Raw genomic sequence first — 26599 nt, 5'->3', positions numbered from 1 at the left:
TTTGGAAGGGAGTCGTGCTTGGCAGTAACGCAGTGAGTACACTTGGGGAGCGTTGATGCAGAACCCGCACACGGGCTCTGGGTTTCAACTGACTAGAGACATGCGGCCGGCCGGCTGTACTGACTGCACTATTACTGTGAAACCACGAGCCACTGACTACGAGGAAGTGCGGCACTGCCTGCATGTGTTCTGAGACCTCGGAGGGAACCGGGGGGGATATCGCTGGTCATAAAATACTTGCGGAGGATTGGGAGCGGGGTGAGGGGGATAGGGGGTAAATGTTGACGATGTCATTATGTAAAAATCGCGCTCGACCACATCCACTATGTGGATGGAGATGTGTGCTTCGGGCGGCACCCTCAGGAGGGTGTTCCCCACAACAAGTTCAATCACAGTTCTGAAGTTTGGGGGGGCATGGCTTTGGCAAAGTTTGGGCGCTAAAGTGGGAGGCGGGGGGTTGGGGGAGCTAAGTAGAGTTTATATGTGTGCACTGTGTCTGAGAAGCATTGCGACCTCTTTTGTTGCCTGTACTACGTATGTTGAGGATGCGCTGTTTCACAGGTGGCCACACAGATCACGCGGCGCACAATTTCACCTGACCACGTGCTAATGGCATGCTCTGACACACTCAACTTCATCACATGGAATGTCAGGGGGCTGGGGAACCCGAAAAAGAAAAGGCAGATGTTTGCGTACTTTGACAGACTTAAGGTAGATGTGGCATTTCTACAAGAAACACACATGGCACCCACTTCCACATCCAGGCTGGGGAACAAATGGGCAGAATCCGCCACAGGCTCATACTACTCGACGTACTCCCGAGGCGTCAGTATCTTGATCAAGAAAGGAACTCACTTCAAAATCAAAGACACGTACACTGACACAGGGGGACGATATGTTATAGTGGTAGGCGAGACGAGACACCAAAAACTAGCCCTTGTGAATGTGTATGGCCCGAATGTGGATGATGCAGGGTTTTTTGAAAGGTTATGGCACACTATAGCTGATATACAAGCGGACAATGTCATCTGGGGGGGGGATTTTAACATAACACTCAGAGACGGGCTCGACAGAGCAACACACACACTTGAGCAACATACTAAGGCGAGGGAAATGCTGCTGGACGCAATGTCTAACTTACATGTAAGTGACCTGTGGAGGATACTGCACCCAGGGGAACAGGTTGCCACGCACTTAAATGCTGCAAATAGGAGCTGGTCCAGATTAGACTTTTGGCTAGCCACACAGGACGTCCTTGCATGGGTGGAGCAGATAACACATCTCCCGAGAACACTGTCGGATCACGGTCCTGTACTCCTAAAGTTACGGATCCCACAATATGTCCCACCGCCCTACACCTGGCGGTTTAACGCGCAAGCCTTGCGAGATCCACTGTATGTCGATACGGTCCAGAAAGCGATCACCGACTACTTCGAGCTGAATGCCCCCACCACGGAGGACCCGTGCCTCCTGTGGGAAGCGTTTAAAGCGACAATACGGGGCGTGTGTATTAACACGTCCGCTGGCATATTGAAAGATATTCGTCACCAACTTAAAAGGAGGGAGGAGATGCTCCGAGACCTGGAACAGCGATACACAAACACTGGGGACACGGCACTACTGAGTGACATTCAGACACTACTGTTGGAATACAACACATTTGCTGATGATGAACTTAAATACATCTTCAAGAGGACAACGGCTAGGAGATATGGGGAAGGGGGCAGACCGGGCAGGGCCCTAGCAGAAAAGATTTGCTCGGGAAGGGCGCCACAACATATAGCGACTATACATACCAAACAGGGCACACGTGCACACGACATGCCGACCATTATGGGTGAATTCAGAGACACCTATGGGGCACTTTATGAGGCCAGGGCTCAAATATCACGGGAGGAGCTACTGGAATACATGGCTGACGTGGAGATCGCCTGGCTGGCGGACGGTCACAGGGAATATTTAGCAAGGCCTCTCACGACACAAGAAGTCATAGACACTATCAAAAGACTCCCCAATGGCAAAGCACCGGGCCCAGACGGCTTCGTCATAGAATTTTACAAAACGTATGCTGGCACGCTAGCACCACATCTGGTGAATCTGTACGAGGCCGCGCATGAAGCTCAGACACTGCCACCGTCCATGAGAGAGGCGTTGATTGTCGCTCTACTGAAGCCGGGCAAAGACGAAGAACACTGCGACTCATACCGCCCCCTCTCCTTGATAAACGTGGACACTAAGATATTAGCTAGCATTCTAGCGGACCGACTGAAGCCACTAATGCCGATGTTAATAAGACCAGACCAGGCAGGTTTCATCCCAGACCGGTCGACCACGCACAACACTCGCACCCTTTTTGCTCTGGCACACTACCTGGCCCCAAATATCAAAGCGGTTGCTGTCTTGCTGGACGCGGCAAAGGCGTTCGATACGATTGACTGGCCATTCCTACACGCTGTCCTAATCCGGATGGGGTTCCCCCCACTATTCATCGGCTGGATCACAATGCTATACTCGGGCCTGTCGGCCCGCATACGGGTAAACAAACATCTATCGTCCCCAATAAACATCGGGCGAGGCACTAGACAAGGGTGTCCTCTATCGCCAATGCTGTTTGCCCTTATACTGGAACCCTTGGCATGTAAAATAAGACAGCACCACCACTATTCAGCTATTCAGTTACCTACGTGACCCATACACATAGCATTATATGCGGATGACATGGTCCTATACGTGAAAAACCCGGAGACAAATCTCAACCCACTACTGCGGGAATACATTAAATTCGGCCAATACTCGGGACTCCACATCAATTGGAGCAAATCCCTCATACTCCCGCTGACGGACGGTACCCAGCCCACGGCGCTGGACTACCCCCTGGAATGGCAGGAGGAACCGACGAAATATTTAGGTATTTGGTTCCACAGAGATCCGGAGTTGGTCATCCGCACCAACTACGGGAGAGCCGTTTCCACACTGGAGGATAAGGTCAAAAGATGGATTGGACTACCGCTCTCACTGGCAGACAGACTTGCCATTGTGAAGATGGTGCTCCTGCCCAAATTCTTATATCTCTTCAATAATATACCTATTAAGCCCCCGGCGGAGGTGTTTCGCAACATTAAATCACTCATGCTCTCCTTAATATGGGCGGGGAAGCAGGCCAGATTGGACCTGCAGACTCTGACACTCCCATACGCTAAAGGGGGTTTCAAGGTGCCAGATATTTACCTATACTACCAGTGTGCTCAGGCGCAATTCGCGCATTATTGGTTTCACGAGATTCCTTTTTTAACGCACGTAGCTGTAGAGCGTGGAGATGCTGATCCCATCCCACTGACGAGTATATTAACGCACAAACGTCCCAGATTACACGATCACGACATCAACCCAGTGAACACCACGATAGAAGCATGGAGGACACTGAGTAAGATGGCACGTTGCACACCAATCTACGCACCAACACTCCCCTTGGCTCACCATCCGGCACTATCTGTCACACAAGAACAGGTGGGGATGGATCTTCTTAAACGCGCTGGCATAGACACCCTAGGGGATTTGTATAGAGATGGGCAGTTTGTAACGCTGAACCAACTGACATACATCCAGAATCCAACTCTGCTGTTTAGTTTCAACTACTACAGATTACAGAGGGCGGTGAAGGAACATTTTGTAACTTTCCCAGCAGAACCACAAGCACTCGCACCACTGACACTCGTGCTCAACAACCCCTCGGCGTCACACCTGGTGTCTCGTCTATACCGCAGCGCGCAATCTAACAATGGGGGTAACACTACAAGAGCCAGGGAGAAATGGAACGCAGCACTAGGGGATGACCTCACGGAAGAGGAATGGGAGGCCACCTGCATGCTAACGGGGATGCTGACACCAAACGGGAATCTTAGACTGATTCATTATAAATATTTGCACCACATGTACCACACGCCTGAACGGCTGCACAGATATGGTCTGAGGGACAACTCTAACTGCATTAGGTGCGGACAGGAACACGCGGATTTCATACACTTGGCGTGGCGCTGCGATGCGGTGGCTCAATACTGGGATCAGGTGATGCGGACACTCAACACTATATTGGGGGCACAGTTGCCGTGTACTGCTAAAGTCTGTCTCCTGGGGTTAGTGCCGCACTTGAGAGCGAGACGACGTAAGCTTTGTGTGATTGCACTATTGATGGCGAAGAGGAGAATATCCTTGCATTGGAACAGTAAGCGGAAACCTAAAGTGAAAAACTGGCTGGAGGATTTGACCTATTGTAGAGACACTTTAGTCACATATGAGGAAGAGTTGCCTATGGGGTCCCGCCCCAGAGACTTCTGGGAACCTTTTCAACAGTATCTGGTGTCAGTGGCCTCTGACGACGACGCGTGCTGAGCGCTCAATTGCTACAGGTTGCTTGCTACTCTGGGCTGCATTTGGCGGGGCGATGAGGGAGGGAGAATGTTGTGACACAGTGCTTTGAGTTTTATAGGGGGTTATTACTTTGTTGTTTGTATCATCCTCCCTAGGTTATGGGGGCTTTGGTTGAAAATACTGAAAATGTAAGACTGACCTGGCATATACACCATGCAGATGCATTGTCGAAATCCGAGCCTACACTGACACCGAGCACGCGCCGCCGGACCTATGGTTGTCGGCTGATGGGCTGTGTATGGATAAGTCTCTGATTTACTCTTGCATACTATGCACAGCCGGCCTTCTCAGGTTGTAGGCGATATTGACTGTACTATTTCTATGACAATGTGCAATAAATGTCTTACCCAAAAAAAAAAAAAAAAAAAAAATGATTACAAATAAGTTACTGCCATTTCTGACTCCTGAGGCTTTTTTTCCCCAAACGTTAGTGTTACATTTTTTTTGTATTGCAAATTGTGCTTGACCAATACATTTGTCACACATTAAATATGGTTAAATGCTGAATAAAAAATATACATATGCTTAACAATGATTGTATTCTTCTTCTGCTTCCAGGCCCACCATTGTTCATAAGTTCCTGATAAAAGCAACAATTGAAGAGAGGATGCAAGCCATGTTGAAAACTGCAGACAGAAGGTACAGTGGTCTTTACACAATTCAGTAAACTAATAACGTAGAATTTAAAACATTTGTATTTCCATTTTTATTAAGTTTAACTTTACTTTGAGAACACAGTTATGTTCTGTGCATACAATAATAGTATGATCTAATTGTAGAGGGAAGCTTGATAGTATCATTTAAAAATGTCTTTAGGTGCATGGTTCTTTTGTATCTTTTTATTGTGTGTATACTGTGCCAGTAGGTAAAACCTGTTCACTCCTCATTAGCTCACATTCAATATGCTGCTGTTACACCCTTTTTATTTACACCTCCCAGATGCAGGTCTTTCTCTTCCTCTTAGTTTTCCAACTTCTTTAGGCGTAATACTTTTTTCTTCTTCTTAAAAAAGGAGATTGTCACTTCCTAAGATTTGAGGATAAAGTCAAGGTCCACTTGCAGAAACTCACACAGCACATTCATATGGTGTCGGGCATTGCATCACATTGCTGGCAGGAGTGATAAGCACATGTTGATGTTATGTTACTTGAGTCTTGATAAAGAGCACGACTGGCTCCCATAGGGATATCTCGGCACATGATCGTCAGGTAGATTGAGTAGAGGCAACATTAAAACAACCAGGTATTGAAGAAAAGGCTTGGTCCCCATGTTAACCAGTACGAATATGTCTGGGACATAAGAGAAATTGATCACAAGTTCCTGTTTGGAAGGTAAGGAATAAGTCCATTCTGAAGGTATATTGGGCAAGAGCCTGACAAGGATTTATGGGTCAGGCAGAGCAGTTTAAAGAGTGTTCTTACGGATGGGAAGCCAATGTAGGGCTCTGAGTGTGTGGGCTGATAAGGTCCCTGGAGTCAAGTTGTTTACCATATCGAGGGCAGATCCCTGGATACTGATCTGCTGGAGACGCTGCACCAAGATAGAGTGCACGATGCTATCGAACGCTGCTGATAAATCCAGCAGAACCAGCATGGCAGGATATTTGGCATCCAGGGCTAGCCTAATAGTGTCTATGTGGGATGGTCGGAAGCCTGACTGAGAGATTTCCAGCAAATAGTTGCTCTCTAAGTAGGCTGAGAGCTGTTGTTGACATTGGTCTCCAGAACTTTTCCCAACAGAGTGAGGAGAGATATGGGACAGTAATTGGTTGGGTCCTTGGGGTCTGCAGTTTATTTCTTATTGATAGGAGTAACATGAGCTGCTTTCTATCATCTCGGGACAGTGGCTTGGGTCAGAGATTGGTTGCACAATGCTGTAATAGTCGGAGCAAGAAGAGGGGAAAGAAGTGGAGTGAAAAGGAGTGTAATAACCTGTGAAAAACAAGGATTCGAAGGGGACCCTAATTTTGCTTTAGCTAGTAAGTCCAGGATCTGTGTTTGAGAAATAGACTCAAATCTTTCTAGTACCATCGAGAGAGAATAGTGTGGTATGACATATATGGATTGATCATGGAATGAAAACTGTTGTAGATGTCAATTTTAGTTTTAAATGGGTAGCCAAAGTGTCACAAAATGTTTGAGAAGCTGGAGTATCAGAGGAATATGCCTAAGGTTTGAGAAAGGTGTTTAAGATTTTAAATAGTTCTTTCGAGGAGTTGCATGGCTGGTCTATTGTGTTGACAATATTTTGCCTGTGTGCAATTTTTATTTTGGCATGATATGAGCGTAAAGCTTCTTTAAATATGTGTCTATCTACACTGTTTTTTACATCCTCCAGTTACGCTCAAGCCTTTTCCAACATGATTAATTGGTTTTCCACCAGAACCAAGGTACATTGGATCCAAAGTGTTTTTTAGAGAATAGTTTGTAAGGAGCCACGGTATCAAATGCATGGATAAGGAAATCATTAAACCGTGCTAGTGCTGAGTTTGTCTTGTGAGTCGTCTGTCGTGGAGATAGCAAAAACTGCTTGAAAGGACTTCCGAGTGATCTTTTTCCAAAGTCTTGAAATGGATTGATTCTAGGCCTTAGGTTCATTGGGGAGGGTCGTGATCGGGATTTGAAAACTGATCAGAAAGCGATCCGTCAAAGTTAATGGCTGTGGAGTGTCAACTTGTGGTAGCCAAACAGTAGAGAAAATGAGGTCTAGCCTGTGCCCTGCTGAATGAGTAGGACCGGTCCTTGTTAGTTGAAGGTCTAATATTTCAAGATTTGCTAGCAGAATACAAACGTCAGGATCAGAGGCAATATTGTTGTGGTATTTAAAGTCTCCTATCAAAAGGAAATCTTGTGTAGCTAGTACATAGGGTGCTAATCACTCTGTTAGATTGGGACTGAATTTTTTTTTTGCATGCCGAAGTCTTAAAGAACGATAGACAAAACTATTCTCTGCAAATGCTCGCTGGTAGACACCTTGCTATTTTTCTCCAGTCTCCTCAGAAGTGATAATTATCATAGGAGGGATCCTTTCAACGTAAACAGCATAGAAACAAAAAAGAATGCTTATCTTTTGTCATCCAGAAAGAGATTGCCACTGGAGGGAAAGGCCACTTTGTCTTTTTACGAGCTGATGTCTGTACTCCTAAATCTTGAACCAACATCTCTGGTGCCTTTACTGATGTTTCCCAGACAGCTGCCTTCATGCAAGCCATGTTGGAGATAGTCAAGTCAGCTCCCCTACCATCTGATTGATCCATGGGATATCAAGGTTGCTTCCGTTATCATGGTCATTGTCTAATCACCATCGTTCTCTCCACCAGAAGGGTTTCAGACTAGGAGCCGAAGGATCCAACCCCGTTCACAGAGCTAGTTTTTTCCGAAACACAGAACTGCCCCATTAACAGAGTGCATCCTGGCTTTGTTCTAAAAGAAGGATCCCTCTTTTGTGGACTAACCAATGCTGTGTTATGTGCATTTGTAAAGCGCACTGTAAAGGTTATCCTAGCACTCAGTAGGTGTGTGTGTGTGTGTGCACTTAGCCTGCCTATGGTAGGTTGGTTCATTGAAAAGCCAAGTCTTCAACTTCTTGCAGAATTGGAAAAGAGAGCAGTATTCTCTAATGTGGAGTGGGAAGTGGTTGGTGGAGGGAGATGTTATTGTTTAGGTAGGTAGGGCCTAATTTGTGTAGTGTCTTGCATGTGTGTGATAAGATTTAAATGGACAGGTTTGTGTATCTAGAGCTTGTGGAAATCCCTGATGTGTGAATTGTTTGTGGAAGGTTAAGGATGAGTCTGGCTGCCAAGTTGTGGATGGTTTCTAGTCTTCTAGTGAGTGCTTGGTGATCTCATCATAGAGGATGTTCCCGTAGTCCAACATGCTAGTGACTAGGTTGTGAGTGACAGTTATTCTAGTGTTGCTTGGGTGCCATTTGAAGATCTTCCTCAGCATTTTTTGGATGCAGTGATGTGGTTGACTTGTGTGGTCATGTACAGTTTGCTGCTGATAATTATTCTGAGGGTCCTGGCATGGGTGCTGGGTGTTTGTCCAAGATCAGCTCGCCACAAGTTGGAGTCCCATGGTGAGGTCTTCTTGCCGAAGATCACTATTTTGGTCTTATCCTGTTGAGCTTGAGACAGTTGTTCCTTGTGTTGGGGGTCTTGTCCAAGAGGGGTAGCATGAGTTGTGTGTCATTGGCGTAGGAGAGAATGTTGTTGTCATGTGTGCAGAGGAAGTCGGTCAGAAGGATGATGTATATGAATAAGAAGGTGGGGTTGAGCGATGAATCTTGAGGCACTCCGTAGATGAGTTTGCGGGCTTCTGAGGAGTAAGTTGCCAGACTAAATGCTTGTGTTCTATCCATTAAGAAGGGGCAGATCCAGCGGAGAGCGGGTCTTTGGATGCCAATCTTGTGCAAGCAGCTGATGAGGAAAGGGTGTGAGACTATGTCAAATACTGCTGATAGGTCTAGGAAGATGAGAGCTGCTTCGTATCCTCTGTCAAGGATCATGCAAATCTTGTCTGTGTTGAGTACTGTTTATGTACTGTGGTTGGGCCTGAATCTGGACTGCTTGACATCGAGGAACTGGTAGTTGCTGAGGTGGTCGGTGAGGTGTTGGTTGATTAGTTTCTCTAAGACCTTTGCTGGATATTGAAGAAGGGAGATGGCTGGGTCAGTGCATGGTTTCTTAAGCAGGGGAATGACAGTGACATGTTAACAGATTTCCGGGAATGTCGCTGAGTTGATGGAGGCGTTGATGGTGGGTGGTTGTACTTCACTGAACAGTAGGAGTCATTTGGTGAAGGTGGGGTAAGGGCAAGGTTCAGATGGGCTCCTGAAGAGGATGGTCTTCGTGGTAGCAGCGATTTTGACGATGGTGATGCAGAGCAATGAGATCAGTGCTCATTCTTCTGCCACGGTGTTAAGTTGAGTTATGATGGTTACCGGGTCTGGTTGATGGTCGAAGTTGTAGTATATGGAGGTGATTTTGTTACAGAAGAATTCTAAGAGCTTGTTGCTACGGTCTTGTGAGAGGGGGATGTTGCTGGAGGTGGACGGAGGCATGGTGAAATTTCTGATGAGGTGGCAAAGATTTATTTGCTGCTGTTAGTGCAGGCATTGATCTAGTCTGCAAGAGCTATGCGCTTGGTGTTCCGTATCTGCTGGTGATAGCGACTTAGGGGTGATTTGAAGGTGTCTTTACATGTGGTGCGATTTGTTCGCCATTTGCTCTCCAATTGCTTGCATTTTGTCAGCCTGAGCTTCTCTGTGTACCAACTAGCCTCTGGCCGGGCTCTTGCTGCTGGGTTGTGCTTAAGGGGAACCAGGGTGTCATCACAAGAGGTTCTTGATGGCTTTCGACTAGTTGCTTGTGTGCTTGGGTCGGCGCACAGAGAGGACGGAAGCCCACTCCTCTTCTGTGACGCTTTAAGTCATGTGCAGGGATAGATCACTTTCAAGATCCCATTTCGCATATCTGGACAGATATTTCACCCTCAGATGGAACTTAGTGCAGCAGATTCCAAAACACTTATTTTATGTTATTTTACACCTTGAAAACATGTGTTAACAACTGCCAAATTTAATGTTGGCAGATATTGTTGGGTGTTTCTTTTTTTTAACCAATTACTTTTGCAAGCACAAGGGTCATTTTCCAAGAGCATTCACTTTATACTTCACAGCTTTTGTGTCATATGCCAAAAGCTTCCAATTATTTACCTGGTTTCCATTTTGGACATTCAATCTATGCACCCTGATGCCAGTTATTTTCAGATTCATAAGTTGACCACAAACAAAGGTTTGAGACATGTCCCATAAGAGTAAGCTGTGTCTCTCAATAATTACATTGAAAAGTCTCCGGGGTCTTCTAAACTCCAGACGGTTGATTGCTGGCCGGCCAAGGGCAGCAGAGGCAATATCTTACACTCCCCTGGTGGAGGACCGCCTGGAATATTTTGGATATACCTGCTTTGGATGCCTAGCGTATCTGTGCCTTCAGTGGAGCCAATGCTGTGCCAGCTTTGCTTAAGCCACTGAATGTTTTCCAAGCAGGCCCCATGTTTGATTCACTCACTATACAAAGTATTTTGTTGTAAGACCAAGCTCAAAGGCAGGAGTTAATTCTTGGATAACAAAATAGCTATGGCCCCACCATGCAGGGACTTTTCTACGTGCACGGTGGGGCCATTGTGAACTTTTCCTTTGCTGAACCACCATGTATTGCATGTCAGTCCCGGTTTGGTAAAACGACTGATGGTTGCCCTTCCCTAAATAGGGCGGGCGACAATCACTATCATCTGACTACCCTTGTGACAGATAATCCGTCAGGTCAGTGGTTTCTGATAGCAGATTAAGCTCAGGCTCTGCCTATAGAAAATGAATGGCAAACAAATGCACAGTTACAGTAAACTCTCAATGACACCATTCTTTCTTACTCTTTACTCAATAAATTTTCAAGGGCCTTCTTTAGTAATCCTTTTACATTGAATGTCTTAGTACATTGTTTGTGTGAGTAGTTAACTGCTAGGTAGCCCTTAATGTCCTGATAAACTATATGCCTTTTTGACTGTTTTTGCATTGGTGACGTTATACAAGTATTTATGTAGAGGATGTGGCTCCATCTGAATGCATCTGATTGATATAATCATTGTTGTAGTATCATAATGTACAAGTAAACAGCCTATCATTTATCTACTAGATATAAATCCTAGATTAATCAGTTTAATTATGCTCTTTTTCAGCCACACCAGCTCTTCTATGAAGCAGTCAGAAGTCTCAGTCTTGACAGTAGCAGATCTTGCAGACCTTTTCACAGCAGAAACTGAAGATCTTGGATAAAGAAGGAATGTAAACCGCATTTTACTGAAGTGGGCACATGGATAGGTTTCATGTAATAACCATTGAAATCCACAAGCATGTTTAATCCTTATGAAACACATTTGGTTCGCCTAAATTCTTTTTTTCTAATGGATTTTCAGCTTGGTGTGTAGCCTTAATACTTTTGTGAAAACCTAAAAAAAAATCTGCAAATTGTCCAAATAACTTTAGCTAAGAGGCCTCTGTACATGTTCCATTACACCACCTTTCCATTGCTTCCCCTTTTCTCCCATTGTGGATGAGGATCCAGCAACTGCATACTCAGCTGTGCATGTTTTGCCATCATAATTGATGGTTGTTGCGCGTTTACAAGTGTTTTCCTGCCCTAAGTTTGTCCTTATTTATCACACTTTATTATTTCTTGTTATATTAATGCCGTGATTTTTGAGAACAAGATTCCTTTTGCTTTTCTAGGCTTGCACACAAACAAAGGCTGTTCATCAACCATTAAAAGGAGTCTCCTTTAAGATTCTATTGGATGTACCATCTGGACATGTATGAGAACAGAGCCAATTATGGCTTTCTGCCTCTGCACAGATAGATGCCTTTGCCATTAATACTGTCCCATTTTTAAGTCTGTCTTTCTTGAGAGTTTGTAAATGCTGAAAGACAATTTTTACTGTTTAAAATTTTTAAGAGCGCAAATTATCCCTTAGAACATAATAGCCATTCTAACCTAAGACAAAACAACTGTCCTGCCTCGTCGTATTGCACTGACTTGGGCTTTGCTGCTCACCTTAGTCTATGTCACAGGAAATTCACTATAACATTTGTTGCGGTCCAAAAACATGCAGTAATACTCAAACCTGGTCTATTTCATCAAAGCCCCGCCCTCAAATCTCTCCACTTGCAGCTAGTTGAGTAGTGTTCTTTATTAAGGCCATAGTGAATAGTCCGAAAAATGTAGGTTACATTATGTATGCTGATGAGACACAACTAAATATATGAATCTTCTTGAACAATATGATCACAAACAAGTTAGGGATGGCCTCACACATCTAAAATCTACAATGCAGAGCACTTGACAAACTCAAAAATTGATGTTTTGGTTTTAGGGGCTATTACTTCTGCTATAGTACCATAAAAATGGGCCTCTTCTACCACCTTCAAATACTTTGTATAATCAGTGACCTGCCTTCAGTCACTAACTATCTTCTGATAGAGACTTCTAGCCGTAGATTCCTCACATTTTGAATATTCCCCAGGCATTAGACTGGATCTGGAAACGTTGCAGCAGTAGCTCTGGACACTGGAAGATGATGCCTTGCAGATCCTCAGTGATGCCGTTCCACCCCAGAAATGACGTGCTGGACCTAAATAGGCGCCACTTCCTTACAGTGTTGCCATGCACTGACTTCAGTTCCATTCTTTCCACGCCATCAGATAAGGATCTGTAGCTCACTTCATGTCTCTCAGACTTTTTACCTCACAATTCTTCTCAGTGTGCAAGAGATCTCACCAGCCCCCAAACCGCAGGATTTAAGCTTTGTAGAGATTCTTGTAAAAAAATATCTGTGACAGAACTCCATCAGGAATGTCTGTGATGGTCGAGGTTGAGCCTTGACTCAAAAGCCTGCAACAATTGCGTTTAGATAAACCTGAAGGTCATCAGGGACCGTGAGGCAAAGCTTTATGTTGCCAAGCACAAAAGAAAACTCCTTGATGGGGCTGCTCCAAGTCATTCTCCGCATCCAAGGTTCGATTCCTGTCACGTTCCTGCTCCCTGAGTCTCCAAAGCCGCTCCAGATGTCGCTGTTGATCACAGTCCAAGTCCTTACGTAAATCCAAAAAAAGAAACACTAGAAATCAAAGCAGGACCTTAGTAGGCATGGGGGCGGCACCATTTTTCTTAATCTCACTCCCGATCCCCCTACTCATGGTAGCACAACTTGATTGCCCACTGCCTCTGGCGCAACTTCCAGCCTCAAGGAGCCTAAAGGTCTTCCATCTAGGATCCACCAACGTGTTTGTCCTCAGGGCCAGTTGGATCCTCCGAGCCCATACTGCCTCCGACTCCACTTCCAACCCCGCGAACTGTGCTGGCTATGTCGGCTCCAATGCCAATTCCATGGTCACTGGAGGAGGTGGACCTGATTGTTCTCTCCAACGTCGAGTCGTGCCAATCCACATCGACCAAAGCCACTCCTAATTGCGCCCAAGGGGCCACTTTCTCCACTGGATTTTCCACCCCCACAATAGAGGCAGCATACACAGCTTTGTCTTTTTGGGACCTATTCTGCCAATTAATAGGACCTGAATGATGAGTTTGCCCAACCCTACAGTGATTATTTGGCACGAGGCTTACAGGAAGCTAGTAGCATCATCCCTTCCCAGAGGTAGCACTTTTGTTGAACTCCATCTCCCCACTTTGGAGTTCAAAACGCGTGTGTTAACAGAAGTCTTTCAACCAGACAGACTTCTTCTGAGCCCCTTCTCCGATTTAACTAGGTATTGACAGTCACCTTATTGAGGACTTGGCCAAACCAAAACTTGTTCTGGCCTCCCAATCAGTCGACAAATTACCAGGCATCATCGCACTGCTCCAGGCAACTCTGATTCCCTCTTGCAACACCCTTCACACTAGAGCCTTGTGATGCAAGCCTGTTTGAGATGGTCTAATCCAAATACGTTCCCTACCACTCCACCTGACATGGAATCAAAGCGAGTGAAAACATTTGACAAACTTGTATTTTCTTCCACTAATATAGCCATCCTATCTGTGAACACCAGCTGCTTATTGGGCCGCCACTCGCATGGTCTTAGAGATTCAGTGACGCAAGTCCTCCCTGGTGTGCCTGAAGACCTTCGACATTTCCTAGCTCAAGCAATCCAAAATGGTTGTGATGTGGCCTAGTTCACAATTCTTTGTGGCTTGGACACCACCAATTCCATTGGGCAGGCCATATGCACCAGCGTTGCCATTTGCCGCCATGTGTGGCTGCAATCCACTGGGTTCTCCGGCGATGGCTCCTTGAGAGACATGCCTTTTGAAAGGACACACCTGGCTGATTCCACTCTCAAACATTTTAAGGAGAGCAGGGCTAACACCAGCTCTCTTGGACTCTCTGCCCCTCCTCACCAACTGAAACAGTTCCAATGCTTGTTTCACAGCTTTGGCCGAGATGCCCCTTACCACCAGCTTGTCCCACCTCCTCTGGGCACGCTGCAGTATTTTCTGTCATGGCCAGGATGCCCACCACCCACGCGGCCAAGATCAATCAGTGTCCCACCCAGTCTACCACCCCCCCGCCCCCATGCAGCCCCACTTGCTAAACGTCTTTAGCGTGCCCTTAATCGAGGACAAATGCAAAAACAACAATTGATGGACGGAATGTTGCACAATGGCAAAACATTCACCAACAGTCACAGATCTGGGTTTAATCCATCGTTATTTTGCTCACCACACCAACCCAGTTCAGAAATGGCCATATGCAAATCAGTCTTGACCCTGTGCCTCATGGGAGCAGTCCAGCCCGAACTGCCAAGCCATGTCTTCCCTGGACCGGAATCAAGCATCCTTGGACCGGTTTCTGGCTATCAATCGAGGACAGACACAAAGTGAGAGACAGCATCCATCAATTCTTTTCAAGTTGGCAGACAATCACTTTGGGCAGGTGGGTCCTGCAGATAGTTTGCAGGGCTTCTGCGCTATTCCTTTCTTCCGTTCCACATTTCCACCACCCCCAACATCTGGTGCCCCAGAAAGACCGAGGTCTTTGGTCTATTTTAAATCATCGCCCTCTCAATGCCTTCCTCCGGAAGGAAAACTTCAAAACGCTCACCCTGGCCAAGATTGTGTCTGCACTCCATTCTGGAGACTGGATTGTGACATTAGACCTGCAGAATGCCTATTTTGATATTCCTGTGCCACCCACCCATCAGCACTAACTGCACTAACTGCAATTCATGATGAGACAGGAGCATTTCCAGTTAGCTGTGCTCCCTTTTGGTCTCACCAGTACCCCTCAGGTGTTCACAAAAGTGATGGCCATGGTGGGCAGCACTCCTTTTCTTGAGTGCCAGTCTCCCCCTACCTTGATGACTGATGTTAAAGGCGCTTGCCCTAGGCAGTCGTCAACCACCTCTAGGCTACAGTGAACCTGCAGTCATCTTTGGAGTTCAGTTCAGTATTGAATGCCAAAGTCACACCGACTCCTCAGACACTCCACTTCATGGTAGTCATTCTGGACAGAGTTCAGTTTAGTGCCTTTCCACTCGAAAAGAGAGTCCAGGACATTCAGGCTAACAAAGACTGAGCTGGAATTAAAAAATAGACATCATCTTGAAAAGCCTTGAAACATACTCAAGAGCCACTGTGAAGTGAAATGGCAAATGAATTATAAAGAAATGAAATCTAAATAAGTTGCCTGGTGAAGAAGTAATCTGTTGCACTGAACTTTTGAAATTTTTGTCCATAGCTGACAGTAGTGACCAATTCAATTCATCTCGGTTGGGCCGTCCATCAGGGAAAGGTGGTGGTCAAAAGCCTCTGGGTCCTGGCTCCACATCAACCTTTTGGAGCTGAGGCGCTTCTGCTTGGCGTTGTTGGCCTCCCTCCTGTCTTGTAAGGGGAGGCTGGTACAGTTTCCAACAGACAACCACTGCCATTTGGTACTGCAACAAGCAGGTTGGGGGTGATGAGCACCAAGGAATTTTCCTGGTGGTGAATTGCCTGGCAGAAGCATTGAATAGCAGGGCAGACAAGCCCAGCCATCAATGCCTAGGGAATCACGAATGACAGTTACACCCAGCGGTGGCGGATGTTCTTATCTGAAAGAGACTATTAATTATGGATTCCTTACCTTAGAATCACCGCAGGCGTCAGACTGGATCCAGATACTTTTTCTTCAGCAGGACCCCTGCACATTGGTAGGTGGCGTTGGTCGACTCCGCGTTCTTTAGTGGCTTTCGTGATCGCAAGAATAACGTTGCGGTATCTAATTAGATGCCGCCCTGCCTGCTGACATCAGTTTTTTTCTTTTTCCGTGCCAACCAGAGCAGATCTGGAGAGAGCGGTACCCTTGTCACTTGTCGACTTCTTTTTGACTCCTGGTGCACTGGAATGTCATATTGGCGGACCGGCTTCAAGCCTTGTGGCTCCTGCCACATGTTAATTTGGGTGAGGGACCCACATCTTGTGTACCTCCTGTGTCTGGAGGGGGACCACAACTAAAAGTTGTGCTGCAACTGCCGGGCCATGGCCCGAAGTATTTGCGGGAGTGGTTCCAAAAGCTTCTGGAGGCCCGGCAGTCGGACCACGCCGCTCGAGGTCCCGCTCGAGAGGGAGGTCGTGCAGTCACCATCACCACTCCTCGTCGAAGTCTTCGGGTAAGTTGCAACACAAGAAGAAGCCGAAGAAGCACTGTCGCTCTTCGCCTTCTCCCTGTCTGTTGGCTGACGAGACAAGGGATGTGGATGGTCGTCGTCCTTTGGCTCCGCCGGTCGCGCATGCTGGGTCGGCTCCAAGTTTCCCCCCCTTTCGGGGAGCCGGAGTGACCCCTGCCCAACTTCGTACATTTTACGAAGCTCTCCATTCCATCCTTGGGCAGCCCGACTCCACTGGTGCGCTTTCGGGCCCGCGGACTCGGTTGGGAGTTCCAGGCCTTTGCCGCCTGCGGCTTCAGTCCCGGTCGACCTCACGACACCTCCGGCGTCGAATCCATTGATGACACCGCCGATGCCGGTTGGATCCCCAGCCGACGTCGATCCCGGCCTCCACCTCGACCTAGATACGGAGCCGGACCGACGCTGGTACCGGTGCTGACCGGCACTTTTGTGCCAATTTTCTATCCTGGTCCTGAGTGGCAGCCAGGAGTCTGAGGAGGACTGGGAGTGGTTTGTTGACCCTCTTGCAGACCAACTTGAAGATCCAGACTGGAGAGAGGAGTTGGGTGATGCTAGTGGTCTGGATACCTCCCCAGACCATCGTATGCTTTCTCCCCTACCGTGGCTACGGAGGAGGGAGCCTCCTACGCTGTGGTGTTGCGTAGGGCAGCTGAGGTCCTGGGCCTTGAGCTTCCTACCGTAGCAGTCAGGACTAACCTCCTGAGTGAGGTGCTTCAACTAGCAGCGGCCTCTTCGGAGCTCTTTCTGCCGTTCAATGAGGCCCTCACGGACATCCTTCTGGGCACTTGGTCCAAACCCAGCACAGGGGCTCCTGTGGATAGAATGATTGCCCGACGCCGCCCCCTGGTATCGGGCGACCCCATTATCCTCTCCCAACATCCTACCCCTAAGAGCTTGGTTGTACAAGCCTCTACTTCCAAAGGCTTGTTCCCTACTGCTCCCCCAGATAGGGAATCCAAGAAGCTAGAACACTTTAGGAAGATGTTTTCTTCCGCCAGCTTGAGACTGCGGTCGGTGAACACTGCATGTCTATTGGGCCGTTACACTCACTCAGTGTGGGATACGGTTGAGCAGGTGTTGCCGCAGTGCCCGGAGGAGGCCCGGGCCGCTCTCTCCCATGCGGTTGCAGAAGGGAGGATGCAGCATAGTTCTCCATTTACTGCGGACAGGACTGTTTCAATGTCGGTAGCCCAGAGACGCTACGCCTGTCTGAGATCCACTGGCTTCTCGGGTGATGTCCAATCTACACTTTTGGACATGCCCTTTAATGGCAGTCGCTTGTTTGGTGACAAGGCAGACCACGCGACTGAGCGCTTCAAGGAATCTCGGGCTACGGCCAGGTCCTTGGGCCTCGCGACTACATCTCGCCCCATGCCGTCTGCCTTTCGCCCCTTTCGTGGCTACGGAATGCCCTGCCTTGCCATGTTCCTCCCAGAGCCACAGGCCGGTGCAAGCTGCTCAGCCTCTGCGCAGCTGGGGAGGTGAGACCCAGCGCCGTGGGTCTGGGGGCCAGCGGGCGTGCCAGTCCACCAGTGCCCCCTCTGTAGCAGCCTCCAAACCTTCCTCGTCTGACCTTTCAGGGCCACCAGTTGCCAGTGGGCGGCAGGATCCGCCATCACCTCCCCCGCTGGCAAACCATCACGTCCGTCAGGTGGGTTTTGCAGATAGTCCAAAGGGGCCACTCCCTGCCCTACGAGTCTACCCCTCCATCCATTCCACCGCATGTCAAAGGATCACTTGTCCCTTCTCGGCCAGGAAGTTACGGCTCTCTTGGCCAAGGGAGCTATCGCGTGAGTTCCTGCCCCAGAAGTAGGTTGTGGATGTTATTCCCACTACTTTCTGGTTCCCAAGAAGGACAAAGGCCTGCGTCCTAATCTTGGATCTCAGGAACGTCAACCGCTTCCTCCAGAAGTAGAAGTTCAAAATGTTGACATTGGCTCAGGTCCTGTCTGACCTCAACCCTGGAGACTGGATGGTAGTGTTGGACTTGCAGGACGCCTATTTTCACATCCCAGTCCTACCTGCCCACCTGCGTTACTTATAGTTTACAGTAGGCCCGAGCATTATCAGTTGGCCATGCTCCCCTTTGGCCTTACCAGCGTCTCACGGGTGTTCACAAAAGTGATGACGGTGGTCGCAGCTCATCTGTGCAGATCAAGGGTTCCAGTCTTCCCCTATCTCGACGCCTGGCGGTTAAAGGCGAGTTCACCCCAGGCTGTCGTCTCCCACCTCCAGACTGCGGCGGACCTCCTGCATTCGCTGGGGTTTACAGTCAACGTGCCGAAGTAACACCTGCTTCCCTCCTAGAGGCTCCTTTTCATCGGAGGTCATGGTCCCGTTCGAAGAAGAGGAGGTCGCAGGATCGCTCACAGAGCCCTAAGTCCTCTTCCTCCCATTCGAGGTCATCTGGACACTCAGGAAGAGGCACAAGAAGAAGAAGAAGTCCTTGCAGACTTCAACTTCACCTCAAGCGGCGTCCATCCTCGAGAGAAGTAAAGAGCACCAATACTCTAGGCACGGTTCTGTGGAGCTGGAGCCTGAATCAACTTCACGCCTCCCACCCTTTCCGGGAGCCGGAATGACTCCCACTCAAATTAAAGATTTTTACAAGGCCATGCGTCGTGTATTTGAGCAGAACGACCCCATTGGTGAGCCCTCGGGCCATGCGGGTTCGGATGGGGCCGCATCGGGTTCTACGCCATTGGCTTCGGCCTCTGCACCACTGGGGCCTCAGGGATACGATTCCGGATCAGGTTCGACACTGGTCGTGCCAACGCAACCTCCTCCAGCCTTGAATCAGAAGTCTGTGCAAGCGACGTAACCACTGGCCATCGGCAGCGCAAGTCCCATCCTCATCCCCGATGACAGGGAACGGCGTCGAGCGACTTTGGTAAAGACAATTTAGTTCAGTTTCAAATATGCATTCATTTCCTAATTCACAAAAGACCTACTGTTTTATTTCTTTGTTAAGGAAATTCCTTCACGATAGTGGATGGGTCCGATAGCTTAATTTAAGATAACATTATAGAGAGTTAGGTGAATTAAGAGGATGTTTTCACCTTGAAATTCTGAAAGACGTCATGGACAACTTGTGTGGTGTTTTCATAAATTTGCTGTCACTGAGAATTCCCATTATTGACAGTTACCCATCTATATTTCTAGATTTTCTTGTCGGATCCCACTGGTTGTTTCCAAATTCCCTCTATTTTTTTGTAGAGGAGCTCTTTTATTCAGGTTAGCAATCGGCCCAAATGTGAAACTAAAATACTGACGGGTTGCAACTGCTTTTGTTTGAAAATAGTCCTCCGTTGGGGGAATTGTTTTAGCCCCCTCTTGAGAAGAAGCTCTGCAAGTCCTGTCTTAGACGTTGACCTTCCACAACTTCCATTTTCTAAGTATGTGTAGAAGCTACTGGTATTAAATCTAAATGTAGACATTTTTATTACCCTGGGCAGTTGTCAATATGACTTCATAGAGTGTTACTTGCCTTTTATACCAACCAAAGTGGTCCAAAAAGAACCAGTGTGGTGGCTTGATAATATCAAAGAATATGGCGTTAGTTGATTGTTTCTTTTATGTAGAGTTCCTTTCAAATCCTCCTAACAGGATTAGCACAGACTTTGTTGCTCTTGTATGGAAACAGTTGATGATATAGTGATACTCATCATATCACATTGCCTTTAAGTATATCCTTAGAAAATTTACATTCTTGTTTCTGAAATTTTACATATAGATGTTATACAATGTAGTTATTTCCATACCTGAGTTTTGTTAAACACTTTATAGATCAATAAGGATCACAACTATCATCAATAGTTCTTTGTACTACCCTTGGCTTGCACCTCAAGGAGATCTTTCTTCCTGTACAAGAAATGCCACTTCTTTGATGTTAATCTTGAGCATCCCTGGGATTCTCTCTTATAGGAAATCCAGGTTTTAGGGAACACACTATAAAGGAAGAAATGTTTGAGCATCATTTGTCATCATTTTATAAAACAAGTGGCTTGTAGGACCAAGCTTTTCTTTTGATTTCTTTGCAGTTCATAAGCTTCAGTTTACCTTCAGCAGGAAGGTTCTGATGGTCATGATATAAAATGAGTCATTGGTACAGGCACTAGGAGGACTCATCTGTTTATTTATTTCTTGCCCAAGATATAATCATGTATGAAGATGAGTTATAGGAATAGATGTTGGTGAAATCAGTTTCTTTGTTGAAACTGAAAGCAATTCAAGTTAACCCAGCTTCTTTGTGTCTAGTTAAATGCAGTGGTGGGCGAGGCTCTCAAGTTTAAAAGTGTTTGAGTTAATTCATTCAGTTGTAACATGTACTTTGTCTTTTTCATTTATATATTGTTAATGTATCACTTGCATCCAAATGTTATGTTGCCTGTACAAGAATAGCAATACTTCAATGCTTCTTGTTATTGTTGGAAACAGGAAAGGTTTTGTAATCGTATGGAAAACTTCACTAACCAGTCCTGTCTAAAAGCACACAACCTGTAGACATGATGTTTTGATATCATACAAACTTGAAGCCTTTCTCACAAGATTATATTGTATATTAGGTCGTAGTTGCTACGGTTGTTTGTATAAAGATAAACATTGACTTTAATTTGAGTTACAAATATCTGTTAAACCACTTCTACCTACACACTTCCTTCATCCGCCCTGTACTGATTTCTTAGGAAGATTTAGTGTTATTAGATGTGATATTTGGAGGCCTTAATAAAATGAATTAGTCTATGGATAACAATCTCAAGACTTGAGAAGCTGTTAATTAGATTTGATAAAAGAAGAAAAATTGACAAATCTGTACAAAAATCCAAAATGTACAACTCCAACCATGATCTCACCTCTACAGGACTCCTAAATGTTACAGTCACTACCTTCCCATTGAAGTCTGTTTAAGCAGTAGGTACCAATGGAAAGCAGATGTTGTTCATTCTACATTGTTAGCATGCAATAATATACTTTGCTTCCGCTCAAAATGTATTTGGATGTAATTAAAAAGTAATGCACTATTGAACATAATTAAGTGGCACACCACTTTTACTATACATTTTTTAAAGTGTATTAGGTCATGTTAGCATTCTTGATAACAAAAAGCATGTGTCTATTTATTGTCTGTTTTGTTTGAAGGTAGTTGCTTGGTTTTCTTGGTCTCCTTTTTTTGCTTGTTGTACTTCTCTCACATTCTTAAGTCTTGCTGAGGTGCTTTCAAAGTGCCGAACCTTACCTTCCTCCAGCTACATAGTCTGAACTCTGACTTCTGTGTATGGGACTTTGCAGCTGAAGGTCTTGGATAGTTAGCCTTTCATGCAGTAACAGCAGAATGATTTTGTATTCTGGAAATGTAATTTGTATTTTGCTTTTTATAATAAGAAAACAAACTTTATACATATTTAATAATAGCATTTTTGGTCAAATAAGTAATGCCCACTAAATTTCAAAGCCCTTCCAACAAAATACAAACTAATTCTTTACACATTATGCTCTATTTTATGGTTTTAGGATGAGGTGTACTATTACAGCAATCAAATCATTTCTGGGATGTCATTGAAAGTATTTGGAAAGCTAAGTGCTGTAATCATGATTATTGTTCCTGCATTGAAAGTTTATTTTGTAATGATATGCAGTAAATGGCAGGCACAAGGGGAAGTAGATTGTGTAAGCATCATTTGACACTAGTTGAAAAAAATCCAGCATTTTATGTAAGAGGTTATTGCTTGTCCAAAATGTTTTTAATCCTTTCATCTTTGCATATGTTTTATAAAGGTTGTGTGAACTCGCATTGTAATGTAAGGTCATTTCTGTAAATATTGATTTAAGTATTTTTTATCAAGTGTTTGTAAAAGAACAAGCTCATAAACTGTCAACCACTTTTTATATTGACCTTTTATTTCCGTTTCTTAAGTGTATTGTGTTGTTATCCTTATTGTACATAAAGGTTCATTATACCTTCAAGCTATTTTTCCTAAGAAGACGTACTTAACAGACCACTGTCGTGACCAAGGTGACAGAAGTGAAGGAGAGAGGCCTGGAAATTACAAAGCTGTTTTGAATGTGGCTTCTCACCAATAAGCCACACCCAAACACTGCACTTCCACCTGGAAGGCAAATATATCATTACACCTTTGAATAATATACATTTTAAGCATGTCTTACCACCCCTGGCACAACAAGACTGCAACACAAAACAAACAGCACCTTTGGAAAAGGAGTTTTATTTAACAAAATGCAAAGACAATCACTTTTAGAATAAGGCTTGGGGTTTATTACATAATACTCTCTAAACAACGGCTGTTTCAGATACCAAATGCATTAGATTTAAATATATGTAGCAAACTTATAATCTAAAGGCATGAATCAATAACTGAGCAAACTATAATACTGATTAGTAAACAAGCAATAATTGATAGAAGATAAGATACACTGGATGTCCTGCAAGAGATCAGAAAGATATATATATATATATATACAGAGTAGAGGATCACTCTGGATGTGCACCTCCCACACCACAAAGAAAACACCTCAAACGATCACAGCCACTGGCTCACATCACAATGGCAATAATCACAAAACTCAATACATCACCTGATGCATACACTGCCCACTTCTGGCCGGGGGAAGTCTTCACACAGCCGTGGATCAGAGCTCAGCAATCAGGGTTCAATCCGAGATAGACACGTCTGCCCTCACTCGGAATCCAAACTCCCAAACTTCCACTTCCACCCGACCAGTGGAGGCTCCCCCTTTTAATACAAATGGAAACATTGGTCGAAGCTTCTAGCAAGCCACGCCTCTTTTTCCCCATCAGATTCCGTGCCCAGGACACAACATTGGTTGATCAGGCCTTTGCTATGACTTCGAGATGGAGCCTGTACATTCCTCTGATAAGAACCGGTTTCTACTAGCACACAGGGTGCAGAAAACAAGTGAAAGCAAAACATCACTTCTCACCTAGAAAGGCTCAGAAGATGGAGTCGCTTAAGCATAGGCCACTAATGCAAGATGGCATAAGATTATGCCAAAGCCAATAGGCAAGCCCTGCCATTAAGCAAGATAGTCAGAAAACAGAATGGTCAAAGCCAATAGTAAGAACTCATAATTCTCACCAATGCACAATACAGTCACGACTGCACGCTTTCAAATGCACATCCCACACGCTCTGCTCTTGGCAAGACTGTTTCACTCAGTAACAGCTCCCACTGAAAGACAGCAAGATTACAGAACTGAAGAGAAGCAGGCAAATGCAAGACCCTCCTACATTAAGGCTAGGGTAAAATAACACACTAAAATCAATTAAAATGGTGATAGTTGGAGGTCATCATAGGGTGCCAGACTACAAAAGTAGCTCTTTCACTACAAAAGCATAATTTATTTTGACTGTAAAAACTAAACGGTGTCATTTCTTCCCTCGATAGGAGCATGCCTTGCCCCCATATGAAGTGAACAAATACAGGGAACCATGAAATGTTATAAGCCCGTTTTAAAGAGGTTGATGAGGACCAAGGCTCTTAAAGTCGGACATGTTTAAAAAAATCAAATTTAGAACTTTCCCAACACATATACTTAAGCAGGGAGACAATTTTAAAAGCAGATAGGTGTTAAATAATGCAGTTCTTTTTTTCTGTACTTGTGTTCTATGAAACACTAAATCTTGAGATAACTACAGATCACAACTTTCACCAAAGGTTCTTCATACTTCCTCTCCAAGGTGCTCCCTGACCATCATTCCGAAAGGCTAATTCTTTCTCTATAGTAAATTCATTTTCCTTGATATAGTAGAGGTTTGGACTTGTGCATTTTTTTTATGTGGATGAGACCTCCTGATCCGGTCAAGTTTTCAGCATCTTTGGGAATTTGGGGTTTCTGTCTTTTAAGACAATTGGCTTATAGGGAACACGGTTGAAAAATAACACTTAAGCGTTTTTTCTTTTGCAAATAGCAAAAATCAAATACAATAAGCTTTAAGGCCAAGCTTTTCTTGTGATCTCCACTCCACAGTTTAGAGGCTCCTGTTTACATTCACCAGGTTGGTGAATACCAAGTGCACTTCACTAGTTGGTTTGTGTAATATGAACTTATGACAAGCACTGTTTTTCAGAACCTGCATGTCCTAATTCTTGGATTCTTAGAGTAAAGCGTGTAGTTAGTATCGATAACAGTGGTAGAAACCTTGTTCAGATCATAGCCTGACATCACCAAAGGTCGTCAAAATGTCCCACATGACAAAGACTACAATAAGGAGATGGATAACTTCTTTCCCCCACTGTAGTGATGTGGGGCTTTACTTAGATATGCAAAATATTTTATAGAGACATCTTGCAGCAGATTCCTTACCTTTGAATTTCTCAGACGTCAGACTGGATCCAGAAGATTTTTCTTTGAGCAATAGCCATGTGCACTGCTGAAACCAGTTTTTTCTTTCCCACGCCAGTTCGCACAGATCCGTGAAGAGAGCTACCCTCTGTACTTTTTGACAGGCCTTTTTTTAAATATTTGGTAGACTATTTTCGGTGTGCAGAATCTTCAAAAGGCTTCCGGATTCAAGCTGCATGGTGCTTGTTAATGTGCCAAGTCGGTAACTGATCCACATCTGATTACATTTTGGAGCTTGGAGTGTGACCATGATTTAAAGTCGTGCTCTGAATGCGGGGCCATATCTCCGAAAGCTTCGATGGAGCGGTCCCTAAAGCTACTTGTGGCCTGGTGCTCGGCACCACGTCGTTCGCCTCGGAGGTCTCATTCTCGGTCCCGGTCAAGAGGAAGGTCCGAGTACCACTCCAGGAGCCCCAAGTCTTCTTCCTCCGATCTGAATTCTTCGAGTCAGTCAGGTAAGAAGCACAAAAAGCACAAGAAGTCGAAGTGTGCTTCAACTTCTCCCCATCTGTCATCTGACATGACGGAGGAGTCTCTGCATTCGAGGCCTTGTTCGGCTAAAGCTGCGCCTGGGTCAGTTCCGTGTTGCCCCACCTTCCCGGGAGCCGGAGTCACCCCTGCCCTACTCCAGGAATTATATGATGCTATGTGCCTCGTATTTGGTTAGCTTGACCCTGTTGGCGTGCCTTCAGGCCCCGCAGGCACAGAGTGGTCTCCCTCAGGATCGCTCCGGAGGCACTGGCCCCGCGGGGGTGATGACCCCCTCCCATTATGGATCTGGTAATGGATCCAGACCTACTTCAATCGTGCCACTGTGACTTCACCCGGCGTTGGCCACAATACCAAGACTCCTGACAAAACTGGCACCACCAGCCCCATTCTTATCCCAGATGACCCGGAGCAGTGCCTACCGATGCCGACGCCCACTGCACTCTTAGGTCCTAATTCAGTTCCTCAGCCTTATTTTGAAGGGCTAGGAATGGAGGAAGATTGTGAGGGGTCGCTGGACTTGGGTGAGGCCGGTAGACTGGATACCGCTCCAGATTCCAGCCTGCTTTCTCCCTCTAACGTGGCCTCGGAGGAGAGAGCTTCATATGCTATGGAGCTGAGAAGGGCAGCTGGGGTCCTGGACTTAAGCACCCTTTGATGTTAGTCGACGAACATCTTGACCGAGGTCTTGCAGCCGGTTGTCTCCTCTGAAGCCCTCCTGCCATTCAATGAGTCCTTGACTGATCTCCTTCTGGTAATCTGGTCCAAGCCCAGCCCAAGGGCTCCTGTGAGCAGGACAATCGCCCTGCACTGGGCGACCCAAATTTCCTCACCAACCACCTTACCCCCAAGAGCTTGGTGGTCCAAGCCTCTACCTCAAAAGTTGTGTTCCCTTCCACACCCCGGACAGGGAATCCAAGAGGCTGGATAGTTGGGGTAAGAAAATCTTTTCTTCCACCAGCCTTGCATTGCGGTTGCTGAACACTGCATGCCTACTGGGCTGTTATTTTAACTCCCTGTGGGAAACAGTTGCGCAAGTGCTGTCACTAGTCCTGGCGGAGGCCCAGGCCATCCTCTCTCA

The 26599-nt window shown here is 45.9% G+C and overlaps 1 protein-coding gene across 1 annotated transcript in view; it reads left to right on the top strand.

The window, feature by feature from the left end:
* The window catches only part of SHPRH (SNF2 histone linker PHD RING helicase), an 884400-nt gene extending 871302 nt beyond the window's left edge, over positions 1–13098 (top strand). The window contains exons 29-30 of the mRNA XM_078648685.1: positions 4987–5067; positions 11166–13098. Of these exons, the coding sequence (XP_078504811.1) occupies positions 4987–5067; positions 11166–11262 (178 nt within the window). The 3' untranslated portion in view covers positions 11263–13098. The remainder of the gene's footprint in view (positions 1–4986; positions 5068–11165) is intronic.
* Positions 13099–26599: the final 13501 nt, after the last annotated feature.

Source organism: Lissotriton helveticus, chromosome 6 (assembly GCF_964261635.1).
Source record: "Lissotriton helveticus chromosome 6, aLisHel1.1, whole genome shotgun sequence".
Taxonomy (NCBI): Eukaryota; Metazoa; Chordata; class Amphibia; order Caudata; family Salamandridae; genus Lissotriton; species Lissotriton helveticus.
This window is presented reverse-complemented; position numbering and strand designations above follow the sequence as displayed.